This window comes from Syngnathoides biaculeatus, chromosome 6 (genome assembly GCF_019802595.1).
Source record: "Syngnathoides biaculeatus isolate LvHL_M chromosome 6, ASM1980259v1, whole genome shotgun sequence".
NCBI lineage: Eukaryota > Metazoa > Chordata > Actinopteri > Syngnathiformes > Syngnathidae > Syngnathoides > Syngnathoides biaculeatus.
Genome location: NC_084645.1, coordinates 6,864,783 through 6,887,943, shown reverse-complemented (window position 1 = coordinate 6,887,943; position 23,161 = coordinate 6,864,783). Strand labels below are relative to the sequence as shown.

Genomic DNA, 23,161 nt, shown 5'->3' with positions numbered 1-23,161 from the left:
CCCCCATACGCAACATTAATTGGACACTCTAAAATTGCCTCTATGTGTAAATGTGTGCGAATGGTTGTTTGTTTCTATGTGCCATGCGATTGGCTGGCAACCAGTTCAGGGTGTACCCTGCCTCCTGTCCGTTGACAGCTGGGATAGGCTCCAGCACTCCTGCGACCCTCATGAGAACAAGTGGCTAAGAAAATGGATGAATGGATGGATGGATAAAATTTTAATGAAAGTTAACTAATATCTTTTGTCAGATTCATTTTATTTCTCTGACCACTGTAGAGTTTTCCTTCATTAACATAGCCATACTAAAAATTTTGTCTGTGTGAAAAATTCATAAACAGAGGGACAAACAAGAGAAGCTCAGTTTTTACCTGCCGAGCATGGTGTTGGGTTGAGCTGTAAAGATGGCTGGATCCACCACAAATCTTGTATTGTCCACAATAAGAGTTACTCGTTCTCCGGCTCGCAGACCGCCACGGTGTACCTCTTTATTGCTCAGGTCATACACGTAGATCATATCACATGGTCCATGACCAAGGGTCTTGGGCTGGTGGTCACCAACAGCAGTGCCAAAAGACCAAGGTAGTTGTCCCGCAAAGAGACCTCCTCCAACGTTTGAACAGGGAAGTGAAACGCGGGGTGGACGTGGACTAGAAGATCTGGAAGATGAACCGCCATCACCACGTTCTCGGTCTGTGGGAAAAAAAGAACCTATGTATTCAACCCAATAATTTGTTTTATGAAAACAGTACATTTCCAACATAAAGTACAATGGGACCTTGGAATCAATTCAGACTTTGACCAAATGTAACATAATGCAGAAATACTGTATGATTACTATATTGCATAAAATTTGCATATAATACTTTGGCAAGACTATAGCCAAGGTGCCAAACTGAAAGCCTGATGTAAGTGTTCAGAGCTTCAAACCTGTTCTCTGCCTTGGCCTATTGATTCTCAATATTCTCAATTGTTTGATCAATCGCTTTAGTGGGAATAATGCTTTCCTCCATTCAGCATGATCATTTCAAATTTTTGACAGCGCAAAGGTTTTTGATGCCACCTGAGAAAAAAAGTTCTGCCTACATGTATCAAGAAAAACTAAGAACTACCAAATCTGCGGTGCAGGAAAAAAAATTACATCAATCAGACAAAAAGTGGATACATAATTTATTGTATGCAGAGAACTTCCTGTGATTTTATAAAAGATTTGTGTATTGAGGCGTCACTATGCTTCACTGGCAAAAATACATGAACATAGATACATTATTAATCCATCCATCTATCCATTCATTGAGCCGCTTACCCTCACATGGGTCACGCGAGTGCTGGAGGCTATCTTTGCCATCTTTCGTTCAGGAGGCGGGGTACACCCTGAATTGGTTGCCAGCCAATCGCATGGCACATAGAAACAACCATTCGCACACATTTACACATAGAGGCAATTTTAGAGTCTTCAATCGATGCATGTTTTGGGATGTGGGAGGAAACCCAAGTGCCCCAAGAAAACTCATGCAAGAATGGGGAGAACATGCAAACTCCACACAGGCAGAGCCAGGATTTGAACCCCAGTACTCACAACTGTGAGGCAGAGGCTCTCATCAGTCGTCCATCGTACCGCTTGCATTATATCTTGTAAAGATAATGTTTTTTTAGCAAACAGCCATTTGAAAATGTATGGTGCTGAACACAGCTAGACTTATTGATGGAAATTAGGTCTTTAGTCAGCAGCATTTCTTAATGCAGCCCTATGGGGGCACAAACCAGTGCAATCTGTAGGCCGGTCCCAAGCCCGGATAAATGCAGAGGGTTGCGTCAGGAAGGGCATCCAGCGTAAAAACTGTGCCAAACAAATATGAGCGTTCATCAAAAGAATCCCATACTGGATCGGTCGTGGCCTGCGTTAACAATGCCCGCCCCGGCACTGCTAACCTGCAGGGCGTCGGTGGAAATTCAGCTACTGTGGGTCGAAGACAAAGAAGAGGAGGAAACCGGATCCATCGTCAGAAGAAAAAGAGGAATGCACAGAGCCGACAACTGAGTGTAGGGACTTTGAATGTTGGGACTATGACAGGAAAAGCTCAGGAGTTGGTTGACATGATGATTAGGAGAAAGGTTAATATTCTGTGCATCCAAGAGAGCAGGTGAAAAGGTAGTAAGGCTAGAGGTTTAGGAGCGGGGTTTAAATTATTCTACAACGGAGTAGATGGGAAGAGAAATGGAGTAGGGGTTATTTTAAAGGAAGAGCTAGCTAAGAATGTCTTGGAGGTGAAAAGAGTATCAGATCGAGTGATGAGACTAAAATTTGAAATTGAGGGTGTGATGTATAATGTGGTTAGCGGCTATGCCCCACTGGTAGGATGTGACCGAGAGTTGAAAGAAATTCTGGAAGGAACTAGATGAAGTAGTTCTGAGCATCCCAGACAGCGAGAGAGTTGTGATTGGTGCAGATTGTAACGGAATTATTGGTAAAGGAAACAGGGGCGATGAAGAAGTGATGGGTAAGTATGGCATCCAGCAAAGGAACTTTGAGGGACAGATGGTGGTGGACTTTGCAAAAAGGATGGAGATGGGTGGAGTGAACACTTATTTCCAGAACAGGGAGGAACATATAGTGACCTACAAGAGCGGAGGTAGAAGCACGCAGGTGGATTATATTTTGTGCAGACGATGTAATCTGAAGGAGATTGCTTACTGTAAAGTAGTGGTAGGGGAGAGTTTAGCTCGACAGCATAGGATGGTGGTGTGTAGGATGACTCTGGTGGTGGGTAGGAAGATTAAGGTTTGCAGCATTAAGGATGTGCAGCAGGTAAGGGTGATTAAGGATAGAGATGGAAATGTGTTTACTGGTGCCAGTAGTGTGCTAAATAGATGGAAAGAATACTTTGAGAAGTTGATGAATGAAGAAAATGAGAGAGAAGGAAGAGTTGAAGAGGCAAGTTTGAAGGACCAGGAAGTGGCAATGATTACTAAGGGAGAAGTCAGAAAGGCACTACAAAGGATGAAAAATGGAAAGGCAGTTGGTCCTGATGACATACCGGTCGAGGTATGGAAGCAATTTGGAGAGATGGCTGTGGAGTTTTTGACCAACTTATTCAACAGAATACTAGCGGGCGAAAAGACGCCTGAAGACTGGAGGAAAAGTGTTCTACATCCCATTTTTAAGAACAAAGGGGATGTTCAGAGCAGTGGGAATTATAGAGGAATAAAGTTGATGAGCCACACAATGAAGTTATGGGAAAGAGTAGTGGAGGCTAGACTCAGGACAGAAGTAAGTATCTGCGAGCAACAGTATGGTTTCATGCCTAGAAAGAGTACCACAGATGCATTATTTGCCTTGAGGATGCTAGTGGAAAAGTACAGAGAAGGTCAGAAGAAGCTACATTGTGTCTTTGTGGATCTAGAGAAAGCCTATGACAGAGTACTAAGAGAGGAACTGTGGTACTGCATGCGTAAGTCTGGTGTGGCAGAGAAGTATGTTAAAATAGTACAGGACGTGTGTGACAGAAGAATTTAAGGTGGAGGTGGGACTGCATCAGGGATCAGCTCTGAGTCCCTTCCTGTTTGCAGTGGTAATGGATATGCTGACAGATGAGGTTAGACTAGAATCCCCTTGGACCATGATGTTCGCTGATGATATTGTGATATGCAGTGAAAGCAGGGAGCATGCAGAGGAGCAATTAGAAAAATGGAGACATGCACTGGAAAGGAGAGGAATGAAGACTAGCTGAAGTAAAACAGAATATATGTGCGTGAATGAGAAAGGTAGAGGGGGAAGAGTGAGGCTACAGGGAGAAGAGATAGCGAGGGTGGAGGATTTCAAATATTTAGGGTCAACAATCCAGAACAATGGTGAGTGTGGTAAGGAAGTGAAGAAACGGGTCCAAGCAGGTTGGAACAGCTGGCGAAAGGTGTCTGGTGTGTATGTGACAGAAGAGTCTCTGCTAGGATGAAGGGCAAAGTTTATAAAACAGTGGTGAGGTCGGCCATGATGTACAGATTAGAGACGGTGGCACTGAAGAAACAACAGGAAGCAGAACTGGAGGTAGCAGAAATGAAGATGTTGAGGTTCTCGCTCGGAGTGAGCAGGTTGGATAGGATTAGAAATGAGCTCATGAGAGGGACAGCCAAAGTTGGATGTTTTGAAGACAAGATTCGAGAGAGCAAACTTCAATGGTTTGGACATGTTCAGAGGCGAGAGAGTGACTATATTGGTGGAAGGGTGCTGAGAATGGAGCTGCCAGGCAAAAGAGCGAGTGCAAGACCAAAGAGAAGGTTTATGGATGTGGTGAGGGAAGACATGAGGGCAGTTGGGTGAGAGAGGAAGATGCAGAAGATAGGTTAAGATGGCAAAAGATGACACGCTGTGGCGACCCCTAACGGGACAAGCCGAAAGGAAAAGAAGAAGAAGAAAGAAGAAGTTAGCAGCATTTCTTGCTGGTCTCCTCACCATGCTGCCGTGTGGGGGATGTTACATTCCGGATGCAGGGGGTCAGCTGACTCTGTCCTCTCTCGTGGGATGAATCACGTGAACGGTCACTGGAGTGCCGCCGCTGCTGCTGCTCCCAGTAATATTCACTCCCTCCTCTTAACCCGCTGCTGGCATCACTGGTGGCACCAGGCCCATACAGACTCATGGTCCCAGACAACTGTTGCTGCTGCTGGTCGCAGTCCAACACTGACACACCACAGTGCCTTTTACTAGGAAAGCAGCACATACAGAAATAAAAACAAATAAATATTGACGTATTATGCAGTCACTCACATTTGAAAAATGTATGGGTGTGGTCAGTCATGCCCGCAGATAATGTTGTGGTTGTGATTAGGGATGGAATCTCGAAGACCTTAAATTTACTTACTGAGTTGTTATACCCAAGTATGTAGTACCATAATCATAATTTATTGACAATGAACTGAGACAGACACTTTTAAAGAGGTCAAGAGACATTCAATTTCAAAACTAAATATTCAGATCATCAAATCATTTTATTTCATCATGATGTATTGTTATCATCTCGCGTAATTTACGGCTGTATGTATTGTCAATCCATTGATGAAAGCTAGCAGTAGATTATCTATATCTTCCTAAACCATTTAGAGGGGAAAAGTTTTCAACTTCAAGATAACGCAGTATCACGGGAGAAAATGACCGTTTGTATTTAGATATATGGACACACTAGCATAATGTTACAACTTAGATTAAGTCAAAGTAAATCACAATCTCATATTAGTTACATACTGAAACATTACCCGGTTTATATCCCACAAATGTTTTCAGTGTAACTGAATTTCCTTTGACATTGCTCATGATGTTGATGACTTTAGACGTAAATGCGCTCGCAGTACGTGAAGCAGCCTGGGACATGTACTTTTGGCATCACTTCGGAAAATGCTATGTCATCTTAACATGCATTTCCTCTTTCAGGTTGAATAGTGATTGTTTAGGATCAGGCTTCTTTTGTTACCAACGTTTAAGAAATAAACATGTAAATTATTGTCAAGACCAACGTTCCATTCAATTTTTGATGTGTCTGAGCAAAGACGCTAAGCCAATTAGCACCACCTTTGACCACTGTGAGAAACATCAGACGTATGCACTGTGGTCACATCAGTGTCATCTATTGAAGTTACATGGCTCATTCAAAGATTCAGATTACAGCATTTACGTTCCCATCAGAATGTTTTTAAGAACAATTTTGTGTATTTTCAAATTTACAATGAAAATGTCAATAAACAAAAAAATACATTGCTAACTAAACCAAGCCAACTCTGAACTAGAAATCTGAAAGGTCGCTTGTAACTTTGTTTCCTTTTTATTTTAACCCACAAAATTTTCAGGGTGTAAAACTGAATTATTGCTTGCAGAATATCTTTCGCAATGCATGTTGAAAGCTGAATGATGCTCCCAAACAGTTTTAAGGTTAATGTTATGTTGCCTCCTATATTTAAAATACAGAATTAGCTTTTGTGCACTGTATTGTCTGTGCTTTCATCCACAGTGCCAAGGTGGAATTTTAACATTATACACCATCTCATCCTGTACTTTCTACTTTGGCTTCAGACCAGACCTTATTTACTCAAAAAAGAGAATCTCATACAGTTTCGCCACGTTTTCTTCTATTATTCACATACCCCTAGATTCATTAAAGCAACAGCACTTTTTTTTTTTTTTACTTTTACCATTATTATCGAGCGAAAACACAAGCAGCATGTCTTACTCTCTTTGCTCTACATTGCCCAGACTGTGTGGGTGGACAGTGTTTGTAATTATGAGTGTACCCATTTAAGAGCCGAAGGTTGGCGGAGTCAGGTAAACTAGCAGGAGACGTGTGCTTCCGTGTTAAAAACAAAAAAAAGTCAGGCTTGGTTCACTGTGCTGGATTGGCTTTCATGTGCACTGAGAACATCTATGTATTTCTACTCGTAACAAATTCTATGCGTGTGATTTTCCGTGCTCGACTGTGCAGATTTGTGAGTGCGATGATGCGCGGGCACGATCGTGCCCATCAAATCGCAGTGACTGATTATGTGATGTTTATCACTCACATAATCTGTGAGTTTTGGTTGATGTTTTCCATGAGTTCTAAGATAGACCAGATTAGGCATCAATGCCCCAAAAGGCAGTGTAAGTGGTAGACTAAAAGAGCTCATTACTTGACACAACATGTTCAAATACTAGTGTTGGCATTAATGAAGAAGGGGTGAAGCACATAATTATCTGGTAATTATGCAATATAGAGCTTGGAATTCAAGAGAGAGCGAGAGAAGAGCTAGGTGTCCTGGTATGAACTCTGCAGGAATACAACGTACATAAAACCAACAACACTAACCTGCAGCCACACACAAAAATCGATTAGAAAATGTAGCCAACTGAAAGTGAGTGAGCAGCACTCATGAGTGAGACCGTAAAAAGTCCCAAAGTAATGGGTACTTTGTCAGAAACTTGTCTTGAAACAAGTAATGGTGTTATGGCGCTGAAAAGACCGTTTTTCCTGTATTCGTGTGGCACACTTATGAGATTTCAGAGTTTGGCAGTCAGGAGGAAGTTTATTTAGCATATAAAATAGGAATAGGAATCCTGAAAAAAAAAAAACATCCTCCAATTGTTGATGACATACTGTATGTCTGTGTACCAGAGTGTTCAATTGATCACCAGCTTCCAATATGAGGTGCAACCTCCAATTTCAGAGTGAACACTTTCAACTTCTTGGTAACAAGCTTGGTTAAATTCCTGCTCCCACTGTTCAACTTTCAGCATGTAGAAACATGTCCCAGTACCATAATTCCTGAAGTACCCCCAAGAACACACTGCAAGGAACAGTCAAATCTCTTTTCCACAGTCATAAAGGACACAAGTGAATGTAAAGGATGGGGTATTTCTAAATTCATTATATGTAAGACCTTTTTAAGACACTTCAGTCAGACTTAAGAATTTATATTAACAATTTTATTTTGTATCGGTGTTAAGCATAATGTTTAGATCGGGACGTCAAATGTAATCTGTGGATTTTTTAAAACCCAGATTTTTTTGCCCCCAACCCCCCACTGCATAGCACAAAAATCACATTTGTCATTAAAATATGCTTAAAATATGCCATCTTTTCTCAAGACAAATGAATTAAGTGAACTATTCAGTAAAAAGACATCTAAAATTGTCCTTTTCCCCACATTATACATATTATAGTATAGATATAGAATATACACGAAATGATATCCTAGAATTTCCACACCGTACTGCAAAACATGTTAAAGAAATTGATCTGTAGAAATTACTATTAACGTTTAAGTCTCAAACTTATGACGTTGCGTTGTACTGATACACTCGACCACATTGCTCACTATCTTAGATATAGATCTAGTAAAACTAATAGTATAATCAGCTACCTTTAATATTTTGATATACACACACACACACACACACACACACACACACACACACAGTCACTCACATTTGAAAAATGTACAGGTGTGGTCAGTCATGCTCGCAGATAAAGTTGCGGGTGTGATTAGAGACGGCCTTAAAATAACTTACTCAATTAATATAACCTAACTGTAAATTAAAAACAAAATAAACAAATACATAAGTAAAATATAAAACTAAAATATAAAACTCAGAAATGATGATTTCCAATTTCAACTGATATTAGTAGAACTGATATTAGTATTTAAAAAGTTAATCAATACAAATTCTTGATCTGACAAACTATCTGAAGAAAAGTTAAATGCACTGGCCTATCAAGGAATAAACACGAACGGTCTATACTTGCAATGCTTTGAAAATGCTTAAAGTTTAGTTCAACATAATCGGCGTTCGTGGCAACAAGTTAGTGATACATTGAAACAAACATTCCTGGGGGCACGCACCACGTGACTGCCGCAAATCGGAGGCCAGCTTGCTAGAACGCGCCTTTATGTGCATGCGCTTGACGTATTGGCCACACCCGAATCTAGCAACGAGGTGGATGATAGTCTAATGTTTTTCTTTGTTTTTTTTTTTACACCGTCACACTGCCTCGCGATCGACTCAATGAGCACCCCTGGTGTAACTGAATTTCTTTTGACGTGGCTTATGATGTTGATGACTTTCGACGTAAATGCGCTCGCATTACGTGAAGCAGTTCTGAACATGCGCTTTCATACTTTCTCTGTACGGTTAACTTGCATTTCCTGTTTCCAGGTGAATACCGGTTGTTTTTGAGCAGACTTGTTTAGTTAACAACATTTATGAAATAAACACGTAAATTAATGTCAAGACCACACAAAATAAGTAATGTCTTGAGACAATGCGAGGGGAGGGGTGTTACTGTTACTAGTGTTAGTGCCTCAACATGGCTACGCTCGTGAAAGCAAAACAATGAATTCAAACGCATGTTCGTTCAATGTTGTCTACTAATATCCGGATTAAATTTAGGCAATTTTTCCTCAATTTTCCAGAGCAATTTTCATGAAAATTTAAAAATCTGGAATTCTGGGAAAATCCGGAGGAATTTCATCACTGAGTTATTTAAAATTTGGTACAAAAGCCTTTGTTAGCAATGACGGCTCCGAGATGTCTCATGTATGTAGAAACTAGTTGCATACATTGGTTTGGTATGATTCTGGGCCAGTCTTCCACGCAAGCAGTCGTCAAATCTTGAAGGTTCTGTGGGCTTTTGTGGACCTTGAATTTCAGCTCTTTCTATTGATTGGATTCAAGTCAGATGATTGGCTGGGCCATTCTAACAGCTTTTTTGTCTGAAACCAATTGAAACTTTTATTGGAAGTATGTTTTAGATCACTATCATGTCATTTTGGATCACTATAATGTCCACCATTGTTTCATTTCCATCTTCCTAGATGGCAGCAGATTTTTGTCAAGAATGTCTTGGTACATCTCTCCATTCATACTTCCCTCCATAATGTGAGGCTTATGTGCCTTTTGTTGAAAAGCAGCCCCACACCGTCATGTTCCCACCTCTGAATTTAAAGTTGGTATGGTGTTTTTAGGGTGATTTGCAATGTCCTTTCTTCTCCAAATGTGGTGTGCACTATGGCCTCCAAACAGTCACATTTTGCTCTCCTGACCAGAGTATTTTGTTTTTAACTGGCTTGTCAAAATGTATGGACGTATTACTCTGTATTCCCGATCAACCGATGCTGCTATTTCTTCAGCAAATGAGGATAAATCTGAGAAATCAGTGCTGTCGATGATTGTGTTTGCACAGAGGAGGCGCACATGAGACGTCACTTCTTGTTTTTTAAGTCATGTGACTCGCCAAAATAGCAGCGTCCATGAAAATTCATAATTGCTGATAACTCTTAATGAGTCATGTCTCGAAGGGAGACCCAGAAAGTTCAAACCACGAACAATGACACCATTGTTACATGCTCACATAATCATGTGCTCAAATCTTAGATTTTCTGGTATACTAATGCCAGACAAGGTCACAAATAGACTTTGATTGACTACCGATTGGTAATGCTTGGGATATATACTACTGTATATGTAGTATGTACATTTATTATAGTTGTTAAACGATTCTGACATAATTCAATATGGATAGGGGAAATAAAATGCTGTAAACTATGATTAGTGTCTGTTTATATTAACAAAAAGAAATACACTTTGCAGCAGAGCTGCAATGTCCTTGAAGAAAAGGGTCACAACAGCAGATTACGGCACAGCAGGTAACATAGCGAAAAGACCAGACAACCTCCTGCCCCCAAACACAGAAAATGCACCCTTGCTCCGCTGCATATTGAAGCGTAATCTCGGAAGAGATTTGAAATGCAGGCTGAATTTGGATAATAACAATCAAAGTAGCCAAATTGACAGATAGCCAAGCAGTCATCCCAGCGTGGAGAAGGGAACAAAGGAACTGAGAATGTAATAGAAATATATCGCTCAGGGAAAGGCGCTCCTGTCACCTTCTCAAATAGTACATCAAGAGCAAGAAAGGTTTCACTAGTACTCCAGTTGTTCTCATGAAGCTTACTGTTAGACAGCAGTAGGGACCTGTCTTTTATCCAATTCAACATCATCTTGCTTACTAGGTCAATTGCCTCTTGGCACGTGAGTGTATAGATTTAAGGGTTAGTTTCACTTTATCACAAACGACTTCAAAATGATAATGATACAGGGTGTCATGGCTATCTATTAAAAACAAGAGGTAAAGGACTCAGGGGGTGAGGGTCCGATCCATTATTTAGTGGCTGTTGACACAGACTGGCAAAAGCAGGAGCCACTAACATGAAAAACTGGAAGGGGTCAAGCATGCGCTACAGGAGTACATACTGTATTGCTTAGAAGAAAGACAAAACACATGTAATCTTCAAAAATATGATTTTGAGGGATTTGAATGATATCGTTTTCGAAAAAAAAAAAACGATAAGGAGACAGTGCGGTTGTGGAAAATCATTATATAATACAACAACAACAAAATAAGCAAAGGGAAGAACACTTAACGAAGTATACTAGCAAAGTCAATGACGAAGGTAAAAGGAAGCAGACGTACCGGTCCCTATCAGCGGGCCAAGAGTAGACAAAGCAGCAAGGAACGAGACACGGGATGACAGCGGCACAAAAGCCTTGCGCTGCTCCGAACAAAGCGAGCTTGCCCTCACTTTCAGCATCCTCGCTCATTACTTTCCAACTTTATTGGCATCGTTTCACAAACTAGAGATAAATCGCTCAAGTGAAGTCCTTCCTCGCACCAAACCTTCCAACGTGTCTACATCAAGAAATGGATCGCGTTCGCCGGCGAGTGAGTCCGAGCTTCAGAAGAGAGCTTAAACTGTGTGAATGGCCGGCCGCGTGCTTGACTGATTCGAAGCAATGCTGCCTTCAGGTGCTGGTCGTAAACCACTACTTCTGCAAGCCTCATGCAGGCATTACGTTGTAAACTCATAAAAACTAGGAAACCGTCGTTTGGTTAAACAGTGTAATAAATTAATTGCTGTGTCCATCAATTTTCCAAACTACTTATCCTCACAAGATGCCATTGTTAAAAAAAAATTAAAATTTGCTCAAAACTATTTTTTTAAGTTTTGTATTTCCTTTCATTTTTTTCTGTTGTCCCGGTCAACGGTCAGGTCAAACAGAATGGTGGATCTGTGTTCCTTTTCTGCCAGAACAGTTTTATTGTGACGCATTGGAGTTTCAAGGCTTTGTCTGTGATGAAAAAACAAACAAACAAAACATATATTTTATGTTTAAAACCACTGATAGTGTAGTGGTACACATGCCTGACTTTGGTGCCGGCATTGTGAGGTCGATTTCTGCTCTGTAATGCTGCTGATGTGTGCCCTGTGACTGACTGGCGAACAATTCAGCGTGTAGTTTGTCTTTACCCCAAAAGTTAGCTGGGATAGGATTCTCGCAATCCCGTGACCCTCGCGAGCATAAGCAGCTTGGAAATTGGACATGCACATAATTGATGTTTATTGAGAGTCAATCAGTCGAACAGAACAAGGTTTCTAGAGGGGGGACAAAAACAAAGACAAAAGACAAAGCGCTGCTTATGAACAGGAAGTAAAAGAAAAAAATACAAAAATCATTATATATCTCCAACAAAGGGGTCGCATAGGATATCTACAACAAAGTTCACAGCAGTCCCGGCCTATACCCGCTAACATCAGGCGAAAAGCGGACTACACCCCGAACTGGGTGCCAGTCAGTCACACGGCACATATCTATAAATACAATTTGTATGATGTAGATATTCTGTTTATCATCACTTGAATATAATTATACTGTAATTTCATATGTACCTATTGATGAAATAGCTAAATTTGTGATCTGTCATGATTTGGAGTGCAATATCCAGTGCAGGTGTTGGTACGGTCTTCTTTCCAAAATCCAAAGTCACAGCCACAGTCATGGGGGGGATGAAGAAGACAAAGGCAGAACCAACTTTTGGAATCTGAGAAAGGAACCAGTGGTGTGCAGCGTTTCAAGAATTGGTGGGAGAGGCTTTGGCTGGTCATCAGGAGTTTCCAAAAGATTCGACCACAACAGCTAAAGTGATCAGAGAATGCGGCAAAAGAGAACTTTGTGTATTTTATGGTAGAAAGAAAGTTGGTGGTGGAATCTTAAAGTACAGGAAATCATACAAGGAAAGAGATTATCTACAGTACCTTGTGAAAGTATTCGCCCCCCTTGAAGTTTTCAACCTTTCGCCACATTTCAGGCTTCAAACATAAAGATCTGAAATCACATTTTTTTTGACAAGAATGAACAACAAGTGGGACAAAATCATGAAGTGGAAGGAAACTCATTTTTTTTTTAAACAAATGAAAACTTGAAAAGTGGGGTGTGCAATATTATTCGGCCCCTTTACTTTCAGTGCAGCAAACTCACTCCAGAGGTTCAGTAAGGATCTCTGAATGATCTATTGTTGACTGTTAATGATAAATAGAATTGACCTGTGTGTAATCAAGACTCCATGTAAATGCACCTGCTCTGCGATAGTCTCAGGGTTCTGTTTAAAGTGCAGAGAGCATCATGAAGACCAAGGAAAACACCAGGCAGATCCGAGATACTGATGTCGAGAATTTTAAAGCCGGATTTGGATACAAAAAGATTTCCCAAGCTTTAAACATCTCAAGGAGCACTGAGGAAGCAATCATATTGAAATGGAAGGGGTATCAGACCACTGCAAATTTACCAAGACCCGGCCGTCACTCTAAACTTTCACCTCAAACAAAGAGAAGACTGATCACAGATGCAGCCAAAAGGCCTGTGATCACTCTGGATGAACTGCAGATATTTACAGCTGAGGTGGGAGTCTGTCAATAAGACAACAATTAATCATATGCTGCACAAATCTGGCCTTTATGGAAGAGTGGCAAGAAGAAAGCCATTTCTCAAAGATATCAATAAAAAGTCTTGTTTAAAGTTTACCACAAAGCAACCGGGAGACACGCCAAACATGTGGAAGAAGGTGCTCTGGTCAGATGAAACCAAAATTGAACTTTTCGGCCACAATGCAAAATGATATGTTTGGTGTAAAAGCAACACAGCTCATCACCCTGAACATACTGAAGACTATTTTATTTTTATTGCACTTTCATTTTTTGCTTAAATATGACCTTATACATTTAATCAATGTATAAAGTGTTGCCCATTTGTTAATCAGACAAGGATGTGTTGTGGAGCCGGTGGTTGTCCTTGATCTTTGTACGCAGAACACCGGCTGGTGCCATCCTCCTCTCCCAGGCGTTGCCGTGGAGACAAACAACACCCGATAAGGAGCAGAAAGTTACCATCCCAGCCCAGGACCAGACTTAGACAAAGCCTTGGCCAAACCTTCGGCAGTGGCTATCGTTAAGGTCCCTTGCCACTCCAAATCACTGTCGTGACTGTAATATTTGCCAGCTACACAATGTTCGCCCCACACTTAGACCGTTGTCAGGTTCATTTGACCTACCCACCTGGCCTGGTGCTGAACTGGTAATGGATTTCACAGACAAGATCACTCCTGTTCAAGGTAAGCACTACCTTCTTGTTTTTGTTGACACCTTTACTGGATGGCCTGAAGCCTACACCTGCGCTCGCGAAGACGCCATGTTGGTAATGAAAGCTTTGCTGAACCACTGGATTCCAACGTAAGGTTTCCCTGCTCTCATCCACTCGGACAACGGTACACATTTCACATTCACACACCTAGCTACTGTAGAGAAGTGGTTAGGGTTAACTCACAAGTTTGATTGTGTTTATCACCCCGCCAGTCAAGGCTCAGTTGAACACACAGTATGAATTGCACGTTGAAGGAAAAACTGGCTAAAATATGTACCTCTTCCAGCATGAATTGGGTTCAGGCTCTTCCTCTTGCTCTAATGTCTGTGAGACAAACTTCTTCTTTGGCTATCCTGCCAGAAGACACACATCTCGTGTGCGGCAGATACCTAGATAAGACCCGGACATCTGTACTGCACATTCCTTTGTAATAAATCCATTTGCTGGTAACTTTTTCTTATCGTTGGTCATATCTTCCTCAACTCGTGAACACGCGTAGGGTCCAAACTCGCAAATCCCTACAATTTGGTGACCCCGACCATAAGTCGAGAGAGGTAGACGAGCGTTGGCCGTCGACAGATGAGATAAAGAGAGACATATGAGAAACACAAGAGTGTTATACGGACAAGTCGAGGGTGGCCGTCTGTACTTCTGACTTCTCCAGCTCGCGACCAAATCTAAAGGTAAGCAGAAGCCCTACAATACCATCCAAAGTGATAGAGACATACCCCAAGCAAGTTGTAGCTGTAATTGCAGCAAAAGGTGGCGCTACAAAGTATTAATGCAAGGGGGCCAAATAATATTGCACGCCCCACTTTTCAGCTTTTTATTTGTTAAAAAAATTTTAAATATCCAATAAATTTCATTCCACTTCACGATTGTGTCCCACCTGTTGTTGATTCTTGCGAAAGGTTGAAAAGTTCAAGGGGGCCGAATACTTTCACAAGGCACAGTAAGAAGTGGGACACTGAAAGGACTAAGGAGAGGAGAAGGGAATAAAAAGGGGTATGACAGAGGGCAGGTAGAGGTGGCAAAAAGGAGAAAAGGATCTATAAAGGCATGGTGGTGAAGCTGGAAAGCATTGGCCTCACAGTTTTGAGGACCCAGGTTCAATCCCAGTCCTCCCTGTGTGGAGTTTCCATATTCTCCCCGTGCCTGCGTGGGTTTTCTCCAAGCACTCCTGTTTCCTCCCTCATCCCAAAAACATGCAACATTAATTGGACACTCTAAATTGCCCCTACCCTCCCTCCTGCCCGTTGACAGGTGGGATAGGCTCCAGCACTCCCGCGACCCTTATGAGGATAAGCAGCTAAGAAAATGGATGGATGGATGGATGGATGGATGGATGGATGGATGGATCTATAAAGGTTGGTCAGACAGAGGGATAGCGAGGGGAGGGATGTGCAGCACGTTAAGGTGATTGAAAACAGAGATGGAAATGTGTTCACAGGTGTCAGTAATGTGCTGGATGGATAGAATACTTTGAGTTGTTGATGAATGCGGAAAATGGGGGAGAAAGAAGAGTGCAAGAGGCAAGTGTGATGGACCAGGTTGTAGCAATGATTTGTAAGTGGGGGATTTAGAAAGGCACTAATGAGATGAAAAATGGAAAGGCAGTTGGTCCTCATGACTTGCATGTGGAGGTATGGAAGCATCTAGAAGAGGTGACAAGTTTTTGACAAGCTTGTTCAATAGAATTGTAGCAGGTGAAAAGATGCCTGAGGAATATTGGAAAAGTGTGATGGTGCACATTTAAAAAAAAAAAAGGGTTATGTGCACACCTGTACATATAAACGAATACAGTTTATGTATCACAGAATGTAGTTATCCAAAAGAGTAGTGGAGGCTTGATTTAGGACAGTAGTGAGTAAGAACTATGTTAAAATAGTACAGGACATCTATGAAGGCAGCAGAACAGTGTTGGGGTCTGCTACAGGTGTGACAGAAGGTAGTGGAGGTGGGGTAGCATCGGACCAGCACTGACCCACTTCTTGTTTACAGTAGTGATGGATAGGCTGATAGAAAAGGTTAGACTGGAATCTCCGTGGCCCATGAGGTTCATCGATGACAATGTGGTCAGCGAAAGCAGGGAGCAGGTAGAAGAACAGTTAGAAAGCTGTATGAATGCACTGGAAAGGAAATGAATGAAAATTAGCCAAAGTAAAAAATATCTGTGCATGAATGAGATGGGTGGAGAAGAGGTAGCAAGGGTGGACTTTAAATACTACAAGTAGACAGTCTACGGCAATGGTGAGTGTGGTAAGCAAGTGAAGAAATGGATCCAAGCAGGTTGGAATGGGTGGAGGGAGGTGTCAGATCTGTTATGTGACAAAAGAGGCTCTGCTAGAGTGAAGGCCTGCTAGAGTGAAGGCGAAAGTTAATAAGACAGTGAGAGGCCAGCCATGATGTAAAGATTAAAGATGGTGACACTAAAGAGACAATAGGAAGCAGAGCTGAAGGTGGCAGAAATGAAGATGTTGAGGTTCTCTTTAGGGGTGACTGGGTTGGATAGGATTAGAAATAAAATCATCATAGCGGCAGCCAATGTTAGATGTTTTGGAGACAAAGTTAGAGAGAGGAGACTTCAATGGTTAAGAGATGTCCACAGGCAAGAGAGTGGACATATTGGTAGAAGGGTGCTGAGGATGGAGCCGCCAGGCAAGACAGCTCGAGGAAGACCAAAGAAGAGGTTGATTTATGTAGTGAGGGAAGAACTGAGGGCAGTTGATGTTAGAGAGGAAGATGCATGAGACAAGCTTCAATGGAAAAAAGATGACGTGCCATGGCAATCCCTCACGGGACAAGCCAAAGGGAAAAGAAAAAGACTAAGTAATTTCTGCCAAGGAAACACTAAAGGCATGAAAAAGGAGAAAACATTGTAAGTGGAGTCTGAGGGAATCCCCTGGCTCTTAATATTAAATAAATTAAGCAATTTGGAATAGTCTGAATGGTATGACAATGTAAAATTAATTTTCTTTGCATAGTTAAATATATTTACACCACTCTAGTACATGTTTATATCGAGATTTAAGATACTAATTAAATTTGTCCTCAATTGACCATTTTGGCCTTGAGCAAGGCCCCTCTCCACTTGCACCTGATGCCTGCTTCAAGTTGTGCCACATGAATAGATCCTCCACTTTCAGCACTATCATTCTGGAAAAGGAGAAACTAAAATCAGTGTATTTCACTTTATATTTCAACATTGATTTCAAAGCATAATCCCAGTCACTCACATTTGAAAAATGTACGTGTGTGGTCAGTCATGGCCGCAGATATAAAGTTATGGGTGTCGTCCACCAGTCATGCCCACAGATATGTTACGAATGTGGGCCACCACTCATGACCGGCGATAAAAAGTTGCGGGTGTGTGTTCTGTTTGTAATTATGAGTGTACCCCTTTAAGAGCAGAGGGGGGCAGTGCCAGGTAAACAAGGAAGTAGGAGAAGGCTGAGCAGCAGCTTACGTGTTTAAAAAAACATCAGGCTGTGGTTCACTACATCGGTTTTCATGTGCTCTGAGACTGTGCGACAAGGGTGCAACTGCGCAGTGGCGCAAAACTACACAAAATAAGTGATGTCTTCCAATATCTATGCATTTCTACTCGTAACAAATTTTACGCGCGTGATTTTTCGTGTTTGACTTTGCAGATTTGCGACTGCGATGGCCCCGTAGCCGCATACGCGTCTGTCTAATCAGAGTGACTGTAATCCCAAATACATTCTCCAGGAAAATATTGGGTGCGGCTATTTTCTGTTTTTTATTGGTCATTTCTGCTAATCCCTATCATCGCTCTGTTGCTTAATACATTTAATATTAAAGCCCAAGTGTCATTCCTATAAACATTCTAAAATAGATATTGTCATGAAAAATACATAAATTATTCACTTCAATGTCTATAGGAAAAAATAAATGTGAGCTGAGAGTGCGTCATCCATGCGCGAAGTTGCAGAAGTGTCATTCTACGATATCCAAGTGGTCGCCGTATTGGCTGCATCCTCCATCCGTGACGTAACCCGGACATTCGCCAATGAAAACACGCGGTGGGCCTTAACTATGGGAGACAAACGCGACCCTTCTGACACGGAAGCTCTTTTCGAAAAGGAGAACACCACACAGCTGAGTGAAGTTACTGGGGCAATATTACACTATTGTTTCGAGCCCTCGGGGCAATATTACACGATTGTTTCAAGCCTTATTCAGATGATATGCGATCACGGCCAAACCGCATCCCCGTCCGATCCACGTCCGCGGCGGAGATGAGCCATCGCGGCTCATCGCAGCCGGCCGGTTTGGCTTATGACGGAGCCGAGCCATGCTGCTTTAGGGGGTTGTTCATAGACGCCGCACTACGCGATGAACAACACAGTCGACCCGGGGCGCTTTACTGCGCGCACGCGGCTGAGTGAGGCATTCTCGGCTGGGTTCTTCAGAGCCGCCCCCGTCCGCAAAGCCCGACACGCAGCCTTCATAGAAGCCGTGACTGCTAATGCCGATTATGTTGAACTAAACTTTCAGTGAAACATTCGTGTTTATTCCTTGACAGGCCAGTGCATTTAACTTTTCTTCAGATAAAGTTGGTCAGATCAAGAATTTTTATTGATGAAAAATTTTAAATACCATTTTATATCATGTTCAACTAATATCAGTTGGAATTGGAAATTATCATTTCTGAGTTTGAAATGCTGGTTTTCTATTTTAGGTATGCGTTTCTTTTCTTTTTAATTTACAGCTTTGTTATATTAATCCAGTAAATTATTTTAAGGTCTTTAGATTCCATCCCTAATCACACCTGCAACTTTATCTGCGGGCATGACTGGTGGACCACACCCTTAACTATAGGTTACTTGCACAACTTCAGAGCAAGTGCATTGTGGGTAAGAACTTTTTGTGTGTCGGCCATTTTGGGAGGTTGTAAACAGTTCTTAAAGTTTGTCTACATACCAGCATCGCGTTCATTGTATCTGAACTTTCTATGGCGTTTTCCAAGTATTTCAAGGATCTGTCGGCCGATCTGAAAACCTACTACAGGCAGAAAATCAGTTTATGTGAGGATCTGGACCCGTATAGTCTATCGAAGGTTGATTTTGCGACTGAAAAATGTTGGCCGAAAGTGGAATACCCCGACATTGTGAACTACTTGGCGCTTACAACCAACAGCCTTACTAACCAACAGATGAAGGCCTACAAGTCCTTGGAGGCTTACAATTACTTTGTAAACGTGTGGATTCAGAGTGTCCTCTGCAAAACGTTGTCTGAAGAAAAGGTTTTAATTGTTGCCCGAGTAAGTAACTTGTAATCACTCGGGACAGAGTGTGTAACTCACTGTTGTTGTTTCTGCTTAGCCATTATGGCATTTCAGGTCTGACAAATCGGACCGATTAGGGAAAAAGATCTATGACAAATAAATATTACACCATCTTTTAAATTTATTTGAAGGAGCCTTAAGTAATGTGACAATAATTAAAATGTACAAGGAGTAAATTACTAAGTACTAACAAATTATAGCGTGAATGTCTGAATGTAGCCCTAATAGTAATACTAGCCCTAATACAACAGTAGCGGCTTTCTATTTGTTCACATTTGCCTTACTCAAATGTCAGCATATAGAAAGCCGCCACTGTTGTATTAGGGCTAGCGTGAATGATGCCCTGGTAGGTGGTAGGTGCTAGATGCATACTCGTGTTGTTTTTAATATATATACACGGTGTATTTCCTTCTTAAAAATAATTTGACGTTTACAGACAGCAAACGCACAACACACATTCATACGTTTGTATCCTATACTGTAGATGAAAAGCCTGTCACTGGCGGCCGATTTCGATCGGCGGCCGTGTTGGATGTACATGTACATGTAGACCTATCAAACACCGTTAGTCTTGTAATATAAAACACAGCAAACAACACATACATGTAAAAAAATAGCGGTAGGAGGATATGGTCAAAGTGCAATACTAGGCTTAAACTTACCACTTATGAAGTGATCGCTGCACACACGACTTGAAACTGTGGGACGAGTGAGATCTGCACGCGAGATATTATTGAACCACTTCGCTTGCCATTTGCTCGACATTTCTTCTGTTTGGGGTCCTTGATGCATAATTATTTTCGGAAATCCAAAAAACCGTCTGTTCCCTTCTTTGCTGAACTTGTTATAGCAGCCAATAACACAACACGTGTGCACCATCGTCTCAGAAGTCAAAAAGCGAAATGAGACCTCCCAATATGGCGGCCAGAAAAAATTCTAAACGGGTGTGACGTCACCTGCAAATCACCTATATCTGCAAGCATGACCGACCACACCTGTACATTGTTCAAATGTGAGTGACTGGAGAGAATATACGAACTCCACACAGGTGGGGCCAGGATTTGAACCCCAGTCCTCAGAACTGTGAGACCCACACTCTACAGCTGCGCCACAATGCTGCCCAAACAATTAAATATATGATAAAAACAAACATCAAAAATATTTGCCATTTACTTCTTGGTGTTTTCTCACAAGAGTAGTGCACCTTTGCCTTCAAGGTAATGACAACTTTCCTAAACTGGCCGGCACACTGGCAAGACAATCAACCAGGCTAGCAGATCTAGTTTTATTACCACTGCCTGGAAAAAGTCCAATCGAAGACATTGTGTGCGGTTATGTAACTTTCTTGTCTTGTTTGATGAGTGACCCATATTTTAACGTCCCTAGCACTTAAATTAGAAACAAAGCCAAATGTGTAAGTTGAAATCTTAGTCTCGCTCACAAAATACTTAATCAGGAAAAATTGACAAATAAAAGTAGAGATCAACATTTAGATCAGGCATGTCAAACACCCGGGCCGCGGGCCGGATCCGGCCCGTTATATGATTTAATCCGGCCCAACATAAATTTTTGAGTACGTCCAACAAAAAAAAGCGAGTTTCCAGCTCATTTCTATCGAAAGTTGAGATTTTAAAAAATAAATACAAAACAACTGCTCCCTATGGCCGCTAGGTGGCAGTAGATATGTAAAAGCGCTCACATCTGGCACTGACACGAGTTAGTCACAGGAAGTAAACATTCCAAAGTGACGTGTTCAAATAAAAATAAACCGGCAGTCTTGCTTCACCATTCACCACTACTCAACAAGTTATCGGTCAACACGACCTTCCCAAAATGGTACTATCAAAAAAAGATAAGTGGACACAGAGTGCTGAGTTTTCCAGGAACAATGGACTGAGAAGTACAGTATTTATTCACAGAAGTAAATGCAAAACCCATGTGCTTGGTAAGTAATCAAGATGCAGTGTACACCGCCACACTACATTGCAGGGTCGTAACAGAGCTGTCATACAATATTACAACAGCATAAGTGCATTCAAGATGAAATTGTCATTGTGGGAGTCACAGCTATCCAACTACCACCGCACCATTTCTCTTGTTGCACAGAAGTGCGTATAAAGACACCGGACCGTCCTGATAATGATTTGGATAAACATAAAGACAACATAACAGATTTGTTGCGTGAGTTTGAGCAGAGGTTTCAGGTATTCAGTGAACTTGAGAACAAATTTGGCTTTTTTCGCTCACCATTTACAATGAAGCCTTCTGATATGCCAGCTGACATTCAATTCCGTTGCGTCAGAAAGGGCCTCCGGCGTAAAAATTGTGCCAAACATATATGTGCGTTCATCTGAGATGACACGCTGTGGCGACCCCGAAAGGGACAAGTCGACAGAAACTTACTTACTTTTTATTTACAATGCAGCCTTATGATATGCCAGCTGACATTCAACTCCAGCTTATTGACTTGCAGTGCAATTCCACTATGAAGGATAAATTTGGGTCCATGGTTTGGATACGTTTTATCAATACCTCGAACCAGGTTACCCCAAATTAACAGCCATGGCTGCAAAGGTATCCATGTTTGGGACTACTTATCTTTGTGAAAAGGTGTTCTCCGTAATGAACAAAGCAGCACTCAAGGTTAACAAATTAAACACATTGTTAAATGTGCTGCTAAGCAGGATTTCATACCTAATATCGATGGACTTGTGAAGGCAAAAAAAAAAAAAAAAAATGCCCAGTTTTAGGAGCCAGTAGCAGCAAGTAGACTACAGGAGTCAGTGAGCGAGAGAGAGAGGAAAAAAGTGTGATGTCACAAAATTTGTTTGCACTCATGAATACAGATCATAAAAAATAACATTAATCTGGTTTGATATTAAAGACAAACAATATTGTGCAATATATTCTCAGATTCAAAAGGTCCAGCCTAGTAGTTTGATCTGATGTAGTCTGTTATTGCCCATGCACTTCAATAGCTTTATATTTGTTTTTATTTTATTTATTTATTATTTCCATTTAGTTATTTTATTTATTTATTATTTCGGTTATTTTTTCATTTCAAAGCAGTATGACAATTGAGGCGAAAATATTTTTTTCACAGCTCCCACTTGAGTATGTTTAGTATGTTGAGTTGGTTCAGGTGTAAAACCGCATTCACTCAACTGTTAAAATAAACCAGTTAACACAATCACCGCCAAACATGAAAATATTTTTTTCCATTGTTTGTGAAGAAATGTGTTGTGCTTAGAAAAGACCCCTTGTCATCCGTGATATTAATACCTAGGGTAGGCTACAAATGTAGGCTGAATGATAAAGCTTAGTACTGAAAAACAAAGCTAAATATTTGCAGTTGACATTCTTTTACTGATCCGGCCCACCTGAGAACAGAAAGTCTGGATCCGGCCGCAGAGCCAATCTGAGTTTGACATGCCTGGTCTACAACCTCTAAACATATAAACATTATTTTTGCTTTCTCTCTGAGTTTATCACTTGATCTAACAGTTGGTTATCATTGTTTGTACCTTACTGCTCACACATTTTAAAAAAACTTGGCTCAAATTTTCTTTACCTTCCCGTGTAAGTTCCACAACTGAAGTTTCATTTCGGACCAAAAACTACCACCGTCGGCTCAGTAAACAAAGTGAGCCTACTTTCTCGGGATTCTTGAAGGTTGGTCTGCCATGAATTACATTACAGTTGTCTGCGGCTTCATTGTTGTGGTTGCTGGAGCTGACGTCTCGCGAGATATCGTGAGCCAACCACGACTTCTCGCGACATCCCTGCGTCACCATTACCAACAGGATTTACTGTACGGAAACAGCTGTAACCATAAAACCTCATCAAAATCATTAAAT

General features: G+C 41.4%; 1 protein-coding gene across 4 annotated transcripts in view; it reads right to left on the bottom strand.

The window, feature by feature from the left end:
* LOC133501727 (BTB/POZ domain-containing protein 10-like) overlaps positions 1 to 23,079 on the bottom strand; it is a 39,481-nt gene extending 16,402 nt beyond the window's left edge. Inside the window, exons 1-3 of one of the 4 annotated variants that reach the window (XM_061821629.1) lie at positions 22,958 to 23,079; positions 4,451 to 4,701; positions 372 to 693 (exon numbers count right to left, since the gene is read on the bottom strand). In XM_061821629.1, coding sequence (XP_061677613.1) covers positions 372 to 693; positions 4,451 to 4,701; positions 22,958 to 22,989 — 605 coding nt within the window. In that variant the 5' untranslated portion in view covers positions 22,990 to 23,079. Of the gene's footprint in view, positions 1 to 371; positions 694 to 4,450; positions 4,702 to 10,994; positions 11,388 to 22,875 lie in introns of those variants that run through there. The other 3 variants (XM_061821631.1, XM_061821630.1, XM_061821628.1) reach the window with 3 other exon arrangements.
* Between the last annotated feature and the right edge of the window lie 82 nt (positions 23,080 to 23,161).